At 38.7% G+C, this 10790-nt stretch overlaps 1 protein-coding gene across 1 annotated transcript; it reads right to left on the bottom strand.

Moving 5' to 3' along the window:
* Window positions 1-5534: 5534 nt before the first annotated feature.
* LOC114555302 (creatine kinase U-type, mitochondrial) lies at window positions 5535-9676 on the bottom strand. The gene is made up of 9 exons (XM_028577605.1): window positions 9525-9676; window positions 9135-9333; window positions 8958-9053; window positions 8646-8867; window positions 8450-8535; window positions 7403-7526; window positions 6983-7117; window positions 6756-6881; window positions 5535-5721 (listed from the first exon to the last, which is right to left on the bottom strand). Exons 1-9 carry the CDS (start codon window positions 9674-9676, stop codon window positions 5605-5607), a joined length of 1257 nt encoding a protein of 418 aa, XP_028433406.1. The 3' UTR covers window positions 5535-5604.
* Window positions 9677-10790: the final 1114 nt, after the last annotated feature.

Raw genomic sequence — 10790 nt, 5'->3', positions numbered from 1 at the left:
TGTAATTATCTTCACTCGAGTTTCTGCGCGGTGACATCACATTACTGTAAGTCGTTATTTTAGTAGTTTTACGTGACTCATTTAAAGCCAATCCCTGATGTTTTACTTACCCAAATTAAGTATTTATGCTGCCTGAATTTAACAAGTTCTGTTTCACAGCTTTTACCAAAGATCCTCTAAACTGTCTAAACTGTTTAAAACTGCGCCCATTACGCTAGAACGGTCACATGTTTATGGTCATGTGTTTAAACCGCCAGCGTGCAGCAGGAAATACAATGAAATAGAATGGTCATATGTGTCATTTTGGGAGTCTTTGGAAATCAACCTAAAATGTCATCTTGGTAGGATGCAGGAGGATGCAGCCAACATATTACAACAAATGACATACTCAAACACTTCTTGTATGTGATTTACTTCAATGTATCATAGTCTGTTATGTAACAATCTTAGAAAACATCATACTGTTCTGCATCTGTCCAGAGTCATTTGGGGTATTATCAGCTGTTATATATAAACGATAAACAATTTGTCACATTCATCAATTTAATACTGCTTAGTGAAATGACAACATGAGTCATGAAGCTAAATTTACAGTAATGGAGTGTGGAAATCCTAATGTGCAATAGCCTTTTTTGCATTGATGTGACTCATAGAAAAGAAAGACTTCTGTGTTTTGCCAGTGATTTAATTCTTAATTAGCAGTATAGAATAATTAGAGGTATGTGGGAGTTAATGTTAAATATGTTGTCATACATATTTTCCTTCCTGTTATTGATGACATGAAGCAATATTAAAAAGAGTTTCTGTATCTTGGGGGATACAGTCATTTAACAGGCTGTAGGGGAGGGGCTATGGGGGGACGGGCATTATGTGGTTGCAGTTGATGAGAAACACTGATGGGGTGATGGGTCATGTAATCAGGTCATGTGACTTTATGCCAACATTCCAAACATTTGTATCAAAATCCAAAATGGCAGCATATGTTGACAAAGACATTGGCATGTTATATTTTTCACGATTATGATATTTTAGAGTGGTTTTGTTTTCAAAAATATTTTTTAAGGGTAGTTTTACTTCAGGGAATTTCTGTCAGCCCTTTCTACAGTACAAGAAAAACTTTCTATTGCCATATAATATATCTGGTGTGGGGCAACACAGGGAACATGGTAGAATTAGGGAAAAGGTGTTATAAAAAATCGGCACATGAACTGTTTAAAAAGTTATGAAATGTTAAATTTATATCCTACATGGGCAATGCATCTTGGGAGATAAAGTCCTGTTTTTTTCCAATTGTTGTTGTATGGATAACATAAAATAATGTAGCTAATTAATTGTTTATGAAATGTTTTAAAAGTTGGCTTATAAACTATAATAAAAAGAATACAATGCAAAATGTTACCTTAAATGGGCAATGTATCTCGGGAGATACAGAGTGTAACTTAGAAAATAAAGATCATATTTAAAAAAAAACATGAACTTGTCATTTTTTGTGTCTGGATACATTAAAAAATAAATGAATAATTTGCATCAAATTTATTTATGCTTGCCCCTTTAAGTGTTAACCACAACCACCATATAATCACTTAGAGCCCTGTGAACTGTGAATACAGTTTACACACAGCCATAGAGGAAATATTTTCTGAAACTTGAGTAATTCCATAATAATTGCATAACCCCATATTTTGTTTCACCTTGAGCATGTTACCTCAAGAGTGACTAAACAAAGGACTGTACGTTTATTTTTTTGCAGTTACTGTTTAATAAACCGCTTGAAAGGTTTAGAGCTCATAATCAGCTGGGTGTGGTCTTGATCTGCTTTTTCAGAAGTGCACACCAGGTCAGCTGGTGATTTCCCGGGTACGACTTCACTTACAAAAATGCCCATTCATTATATTATTTTAATATAATTACACCAGTAAATCAGTCACCGCTGGCTGCTTCTGGGTTGTAAATTAAAAAAATAAAGAAAGGTCTACTTTTAATGTAGCATTTTATTATTGCATTAGTCATAGCTGTTATTTTGTACTCAACTAGATTATGATTACATTACATTTACCTGATTTAAATATGGATTCCAAAAGTTTGAAGTACCTAACTCTAGCATCACATAACATCACACAACTCAAAAGAAAAATGAAAACACTGCTTCCATAATACCATATCAATAATGGGAGATCCTCAAGAGCAATATTCTTCAGAATAGTATTTAAAAAAAAGTATTTTAATATATTCTTTAATAACATATTTCATGTAACAAATTGCCAAAAATAAGCAGTTAATGTAAATCAGTTATGATAGATAGATGGCAGATATGCATTTGGTTCATATCTAGATAATCTCACCATTTTAAAGTTTGTGCACCACTTTTGAGATTTCTCCTATACTGCCCTCTACTGCCTGGTTTCATTAACTACACAAATGATGATGCATGGTATACAATACTTACCAACTGAAGAATTTCCCAAACAAATTGTTCTTTCCTCTAAAACACAGCTTGTATAAATAAGCTTGTTGGTTGCTTTTGTAGGATTTTAGGTTTGCAGTATGCTGTTGTTTAAATATTAGCAAAAGTTGGCATATTGGCATCTGTATTTTATAAGAAATAAGATTAATTGTGTAATACTAGTTTAAATTTGGTACATTTCATTCTATATATACAAATATTTCCAAATATACAGTGTCTGTTAAATGTGGAAATATGTGCTCTCTATACAATCCCACCAAATTATCATCAATTAATTTATTATTATTTAATTTTAAAGACATGTTGTGTCACTAAGAGTTTGCTCAACTTGAGTTAAAACTGCATATTTGTCCTGAATGTGTGTAAGGCATTCCACCCAAAACACTTCCACTGTCTGTGGTGAAGTTGAGACTGCCACACCTTGAGCTGTCAATGTGTAACTAATCAATGATTGAATAGCCAAAATGACCTTGGAAGAATATTAATATCATAGCTACAAAAAAAATCCCTCTAGGCTTCCTTGAAGTACTGCATATATGCTGATGATAGGTTGAAAAACACTATTGGTTTTGTGTGAAGTACGAGTGTTCACAATCCCTGCTGATAAAATCCCATCAGAAAGATCCTATCCTCCAACACACACTCATACACACAGAGTTTCTGAGCTCTTTAGTGTAGATCTCCAATAGCATTAATAGATCTACGTCATTAATCTGCTGCCAGAAAAGGAAGAGCAACTTAGAAAGACTCTCTGAGCAGCAGGATTTAAAAGGCCCTTACACCCAAATAATTAAATTCTAATTAACACTAATTTCTCATGGCAGGATGCCTTTATTTATAAAGTGTAATCCACACTTCTTCTTGCCTAAGCATGTAAATAAGATGAAATTGGCTATGTAGTGTCAACCATACACCTCTTTTTCGACCTGTCTGGTGTCTGTTGGTAATGAGCTTGGCCTTTTGCCCCTGGATTAAAGGCCTTGTATAGGAGGCAGGTGAGGTCCTACTGCCAGGTTAACCACCAGCTACTGAGGTGTAATACAGTACATCCTTGGGGTACTTTTTTTTTATTCATTGCTGTTTATTTCTTTTTCATAGAAGAATATGACGCTACTTGCTGCAGTAACAGCAGCTATAGTCTCTTTTGTGAGACAGGACAAGCAGGGGTTGAACACTTAATTATAGAGTTTGAAAGGTTTAACCTTATTGTCCAATATAGCTCCATCTTATTAAGTCTGGCTGTCAGCCAATGCATAATGCCAACATCTCTGTCTGAGGGAGAGAAGGACCTATCAAAGCAGTGGGAGGTGTGAGTATTCACTGTATTTTGTGTGCACTTGAGTTGTGCTTTCTTTTCTGTTTGACTTCGATGTAGCTCTGTTTTATTAGGCTCGTTCGAGATGAACTGCGCCTCGCCTGTAAAGCGGACGAGAGCAGGCGGCAGCAGTCGGACAGTTTTCCAGCTGATTCCAGCAGCCTTCAGGCTGAACAGGAAGTGACATAAACACTGTGGTCCGATTCCGATTTAATAAAATGTTATCAGACCCATATATCAGCTTGTACACAGTCTCCAGTTGATTTTATTATGACAGAGTAGCTGTCAGAATGCTCTACATGTGATCTGTTGCTGATTTTAATTAACAACAGACTGTAGATGATCCCTAATCTGAAGAGATTTAGTCTCTCTGTGTTCTAAACATAACTATCAGCCTCACAACAGGTGTTCTGTACAGAATAAGCCTTTAAATGAGACAAATAGCAGTTAAAATCCCTCCGATTCAAAATCAATAAAAGGTTTATATAAAACGTCGTCATGTTGAGTCGACTCTAAACCAATCAGCTGTTCGATCAGCTGAGAGGCCGGCGTTTCCCAGCATGCCCTGGGTCCGCCTGCGTCCGCCTGGCTCTTGCAGTTGGTGAAAAGCAGCTGCGCTACCTGCGGCTCAGAACTGCGGCCGCCTTGGTCTCGTGAGATTATCGTTGCCCACGTGTGCATGACGTCAGAGCAAGTCGGGATCGAGCTATGGGATCAAGTCGGACAAGAATCTAACCAGCATGCATTGGGCGGCAATCGCCGGTGATCGATTCTGCGCAGATCTGGCTCATCTCGAACGAGCCTATTATCTTGTTTTGCATTAGTTTACAGGAATTATAGTGTTATGATAGCTGAGACATTTTAATATAATATTTTGTTTGCCACACTTTCATGTGCTTTTGAGGTAAACAAATATGACTTAGTTGAATTTGATAAACAACCAGTGCTGTGGAAGAAGTATTTAGATATTCTACTTATGTCAAAGTACCAATACAAGAATGTAAAAGTACTCCATTCTTTATTCAAAACCTTAAAAGAATTGCAGAAATATTAAATGTACTTAAAGTATAATATACTAGTAGTATATTAGTGCTATTCTGGATCAAAATATTAATCTTGGGGGACCTGAGATAATTAATGGGGTAGGAAAAAAATAAATTGTATTCATTCTTTTTGGACTTTCCTCTAATCTCTTTTTTTATGAAATATTGGATAATTTGACCTCAAACTGTTATTTTGATTAAACCATTTGAGAAGTTTAGAGGGGAAATGTCTCTTTGGTGGAACTGCTACATCTGAAATGTGATAAGGAGCCCCAACTAGATACAGTACTGCTTTTTTGTAAGGGTCCACAAGCCAGTTGAGAACCACTGCTTTGATGTGCAATGCATTGTATTCTATAAAATTATGAATTGTTTTTTATGTAAAATCCTAATCTGACAATAGTAACGATAGCTGTCAGATAAAAGAGTAGACACTAAAATGTTTCACTTAAAAAATGATGTCAAGTAGCAAATCAAGTAGCTAAAAATTGTACCAAAGTACTGCACTTGAGTAAATTTACTTAGTTACTTTCCACCACTGTCGATAATCTTAGTTTGTTATCGTTTAGGTTTCAGGTAATCTTTTACTTTTAGAGGCTGTAAAATCACTAAACTATGAAATAATACAAGAGTGTTTATTGTGTCTAGAATTTGTGTACATGTTATGAATTTATTGTGCATGTTTAGTCAGTACAGTGCTACAGTATACATGCCATGAATATCTTGCAAGACCAACAATTGGAGCGCCTGCTCTATTCCAGGATTCCCAGCAGAGGTGACGTTCACTTCCTGAATGGAGAGATGGGGGAGGGGATCTTGATGTCCTGCCCCCTCTCCAGTCTCTTCTCACATTCAATCAGGTAATTTACGCCGTCAATCACTAATTGTACCAGATCGACCTGCGGATGCATAGTAACTAGTGTCAAAGATCAATATGTATATAGTTGTTACACAGGTTCAGGTTACATTTGAATTAATATCCATGCTATTCTATCTACTATGATCCTAATAATTAGCAAACTCAGTGGTTCTCGATGATGTGTCATTGAGGCTCAAGAGTCTGCAGGATTTCATTTCATTTAATAAAAAGAACTATATAAGCAAATAAGTGAATTCAGCTGATTTAGTCGGAATAAAATTAGCATAGTTTAAACCCAGGTTTTGTGGGTTACTCTTTCTTAAGTACCCTTTTACTTACAACTTTACTGCAGAAAGCTTTTCATTTCCACGTAGAAAAGAAGAAGAATTGGGAACAAGATAGGAATGTACATACTTTTATGTCTTTTGGACATCAAAGGGGGGTTTTTAAACCATTCACATTGTGCAGTCAGAAAAGAAAAATGAAAGTAATCTGTAACAATTGTCTGTTTATAAACTGTCTTTAAGTTTAGGTTCTCTGCTATTCTTAGCTGTGTGTAACTAGAATACATGATGCCCATATTATCCCCCCACCCCTGCCTAACCTGCTGACGTCTGGCAAGTTCAATTCACACCAGGGGACTTTTATAAGTTTCTGACTTGCTCTGATTGAATGTGATTTGCAGACTCTAACGTCAACCGTAACCAAAGAGGTGATAATAATAACCCTGACCTTACTCCACAGCGCTGTGGAAATAGGTCAGGTAAAGCGAGACTACCTTGATCTTAACTATCTATGATCTTAACAGCCTTCGATTGGTAGTGCCTGTTAGAGGCCTTGATCACAGCCTGCAAAGAAGTGCAGCAGGAAAGACTCAGCTAAGTAGACAGCGGTCTTTAACCTCAACTGGCACCTCCCCGCCTGGATTACAGATTAAAGAACAGCAGTGGCTACGCTTATTCACAGCCCACACCTGTTGGGATGTCTGCTGTCCTCTGTCTAACTCTAACTCTCTTTGCCTGCTGCTCTTTTCTACTCTTAATTCAGCTGCTGCTTTCCTCTAAAAGTGTTTACCTCTGACTTGCCCAGACGGTCGAGGTTAGAAATGTCCACGGTGTCTCCAGTAGCGGCCGTGTCGACGCCTCCTGTGCCTCTCTTCTGTAGCCTCAGGTTATCCAGGATCTTTTTAAAGCGAGGGTCCTAGATCATAAACAACACACAGTAAATCATTTTTCAGTCATGAAAGAATAGATTACGGGAGGAAATATATTGTTTAACTTGAACTTCTTTTCCTGCGTTACCCTGCTGAGGATGGGCAGGCGGATATGCACACCAGCCCTGAGCCCAGTGCCGAGGTTAGAGGGGCAAGTGAGGATGTAGCCCAGACGGTCATTCCACATGAACTCCCAGCCTCTCTCCTGAATTAGATGCTCCACCTAAAAGTTGCAAGAAAAGACTAGATTTATATGTTTACTTTTTGGAACACATGTAAAAGATAATTGCAACAAGCTGGAGATAGCAGGTACAGAAAGGCCTAGTTTCTTGTTTTTCTGTATATTTAGTTTTTCATAGCCTACTTTTAATACAATCTGTAGGCAATGTTTTTTTTAAAGTCTTTACAATACTATACATATCACTGAGATAAAATGCATTGATAAACTATTTCAATTATGGAGCAATACGTTTTACAAAATCCACACTGGACATAGAGACATGCATACCTGTTTAAGACCTCTGCAGAACCTTTCAAATACTCTCTTCATGTTTCCTCCTTTTTCCATGGATATGATCCTTGTGTGGTCCTCCTCATTGATCCAGATTAAGAAGTTCTTCTCGTTGTTGTGCCTGAGACAATCAGGAATAATTAAACTCCAATGATATCCATGTTAATACAGCTGCTGATACAATTGAATCATTCAGCAGAGAAAATGCCTACAGCGTCAGGCCAGTCATGGGCTAGACACAGGTGTGGAGGTGGGGGTCGGGGCAACACTACTTTATCAAAAAGGAAATAATGCTGAAGTTTGAGTTAGAGGAGAGTGAAATAGCTGTTTTAAAAGTGTGAAGGTATAATTAGATAAGAGTAGACAATAGATAAAGTAACCTATTACTTATAGTCTGGAGGAGCTGCGAGTACAAGTTTCAGGATACTAGCAGTGATGTACTAAGCACTACATGGATAGAAAAAATAACATGTCCATGTATATAAAACTAAAGAAAAAGCACATTGAATTCCAGCAGTGAGTGAGTCTGAATCTGCTTGTTGTTTTCTGGTGATTTTAAGCCTTGCAGCAATGAGGGCACAGTGATTTATACATTATTTGTTCTTACATAATTTTACAGAAAGAAAAGTGTAATCTAATTATGCTGAATAATCCACTTCTCTCCAGTCACATTGATCCTGTACTATAATGGTGGTGCTCAATGGTGTCAGATGTCAGACAATGTTCACAAATCTTCCCTAAATAACCCCCTGTCTTACAAATTGGTAGTCATCAAATCAGACACTGCTACATTGCCAAAAAAGAAGTTATGGGATGAAGATGGTCACAAATAGCAGTTGTCATATTAGTGTTTCTATTACTGTCTCTCCAGTTGTCCCCACAAACCAACCACTAGTGATGGCTGTGAATGAAACCAGGATCATACCTCTGAGGCATATCTCTTCAAAAATATGTTTCTCGGCACTCTAGGCAAACTACAGTGACTACAGCTAAACTAAAAAAAACAGCATTGTTTCTTCTACAATGAGTTTCTCCTAGTCTTACCAGATACCACGAGCATCAGGCCAATCTCTGGCCATCCCAGCTGCCGTGAGCAGAGGTGACACAGGTTTATCAAACAGGAAGTGCTCCTGATTGGCCAGTGAAGTGATAGAGGAATCAGGGGGGACATTAGATGGCATTGGTCATCAAAAAAAGTGAACAGAACCTTGTCTCTGAGTGTGATTGATTGTGCACTTACATCAATAAGCTGTTTCTGCTCTCTGTCAGACATCTCTCCCAGGCTGTAGTAGCGACCAGTCAGGTCTCCCTTCAGGCCAGCCAGAGCTGTCACAACCACGCGCTCCACCTCACGGCGCTCAGAGCGCGAGCATGCAGGGGGAAGACTCAGCCCACGGATGCTACGACCAGTACGGACACGAGTTGATAGCACGTAGCGCTCATCAAACATTCCTGAGGTGATCTGAAAAAAACAAAAGTATAAGGTCACTGAGTGGATGCAGGAAGTAATGGATGCAGCGAACAAATTAGTGAAGAGGTATGTGGGTGTTACCTTGGAAGCATCCAGGTCAGTGGGATGCTTCATTGTGCGAGGGTCGTATCCATTGTGTCTATCCTTGATAACAGGGTCAAAGAGCTCAGCAAACACCTGATGGGGAAAATCAAGTTCAGTTTTCCCCTCGTTTCAAGACTGAAGACACAACAACTCCCTGCAAACATGAGCTCCAACCTCGTAGCTCTCCTCATCTCCAGCTACCATGCCCACAGTCTTGATGAAGGGGTGTCCAGGGTTGTCCACCCCAGTCTGGATGCACTGGTCCAGGGTCCAGTTGCTGGGGGTTGTCTTGTCCCTCAGGCGTCCATAAATGGTTGGGGTCAGGGCTGCTGCCATGCAGTTGTTGTGCTTCCTCAGGTCAGGGAAATCAGCGCTGTAGAATGTTATCAACAACTAACTTAGTGTTTGGATAAAGAAGCTTCACTACTAGTAGATCCCTTTTTATAATCCCTTACCTTTACAAGACAAATACTTTTTTTTTATTTAAACATTTAGTTTGCTTCAGTGGTGCCTCTGTAATATGGGAATTTAAACATAAATGTATACCATTTTCAAAATACCTACCTGGGTGGATAGAGCCTTGTCCTCTCAGCGGCAGCAGCAGCAGCAGTGTTGTCACTGAGGACGTATCCAGACACCAGTGTGCCAGCGCCGATGCTGGCCAAAATCACAGCCGTGTTACGGCCAGACATTATACGGGTGAAAGAGTTTGCCATGATTCAGTGGTCTTGGTTATTACCTGCTGAAAGGTCAGAGGACAAAATTAAATTTTTAAATGAATTCTGAAATGGGGAAAGACATGTTAAATGTAAGTCAGTCTTGGACGTAGGAGAGACACTGCTGGAGATTTAAGAAACGGACAAATTAAAGGAGACTGTTAGTATCAGGCAGATTAAGAGGCCCTAATACAAGAGGCTGCTGTGTAGGATATTCAGTTTGCTGTAAATGTCCACCCTTGGAGCAAGTAAAAAGCAAAAGGCAGACAGCTGATGAAAAGATTGGAGTCTCTTTGCGTGTGCTGTGAAACTTCTATTATTGATGATAAAAAACACAAAATACATTAAATCCTAATCAGCTCTTTATGCATATTGTCACAACAATTTAAATGCATTGTCTTCTTTCAGAATATTCCACTTTCTTCAGAATAAAGCGGCCCTAAATTAAAAACACAAGTGAATAATGTTTGAAAGGCTGCCATAAACAACTGCTGTTGACAATGTCTTTACTTCTCCAAGGGAAGCATGTGTGCATATAAAACAGCACAGATCTGCGAGAAAAAGAGCTAAGAGATGAGGAGGGACAGTCCATCACTCACCTGAGTTTTGTCTGAAGAGTGGAGGCAGCAAAGGACCTGTGTGTTTCCTGCAGCTCAGTCCGGAGAGGCTCGATCTGCAGAGTGAGAGCAGACTGAAGAACAGAGCTGGGATCAGAGAGGTGGGGACACTGGCTCGGGATTAGCCTCTCACTGAGTGACAGACAGAAAATCCTCTTTCTACTGTCAGTCAGCATGTCTGCCTGCCTCTTCACACATGCACTCGAACACACACACACACACACATTCTTTTTAGGCATTTTATTTAATTAGATTATCGTTATAATACTTAATACTTAAATCTAGCAAGCAGATGAGGGTTTATGTGTTCGGGTGACACTTCCACTGGAGATTTAACCCTAATATTCAGTATTATAGCTCAAGAAGAAAGGTACCCAAAGCATGCATAACTCTGTTTAACTGTTCCTTTATTAGCTGTAAGACAAAATGTGAGTATATTTGATGTGACACACACTTATAGGACTATTTAGACTAATCAAAAAGTGGGTCAGAGAGGA

The sequence above is a fragment of the Perca flavescens genome, chromosome 5 (assembly GCF_004354835.1).
Source record: "Perca flavescens isolate YP-PL-M2 chromosome 5, PFLA_1.0, whole genome shotgun sequence".
Taxonomy (NCBI): Eukaryota; Metazoa; Chordata; class Actinopteri; order Perciformes; family Percidae; genus Perca; species Perca flavescens.
Note: the sequence above shows the minus strand (reverse complement) of the source record. Positions and strands in the feature narration are given on the sequence as shown.

What these genes read in the sequence shown, in the direction of transcription:
- LOC114555302 (XM_028577605.1), bottom strand. Translation starts at nt 9,676, where the DNA reads ATGGCAAACTCTTTCACCCGTATAATGTCTGGCCGTAACACGGCTGTG. An exon ending in GAGATGAGGAGAGCTACGAG is followed by an intron (nt 9,054 to 9,134) that starts GTTGGAGCTCAT and finishes TTTCCCCATCAG; the next exon opens with GTGTTTGCTGAGCTCTTTGA. An exon ending in CCTGATGCTCGTGGTATCTG is followed by an intron (nt 7,527 to 8,449) that starts GTAAGACTAGGA and finishes TGATTGTCTCAG; the next exon opens with GCACAACAACGAGAAGAACT.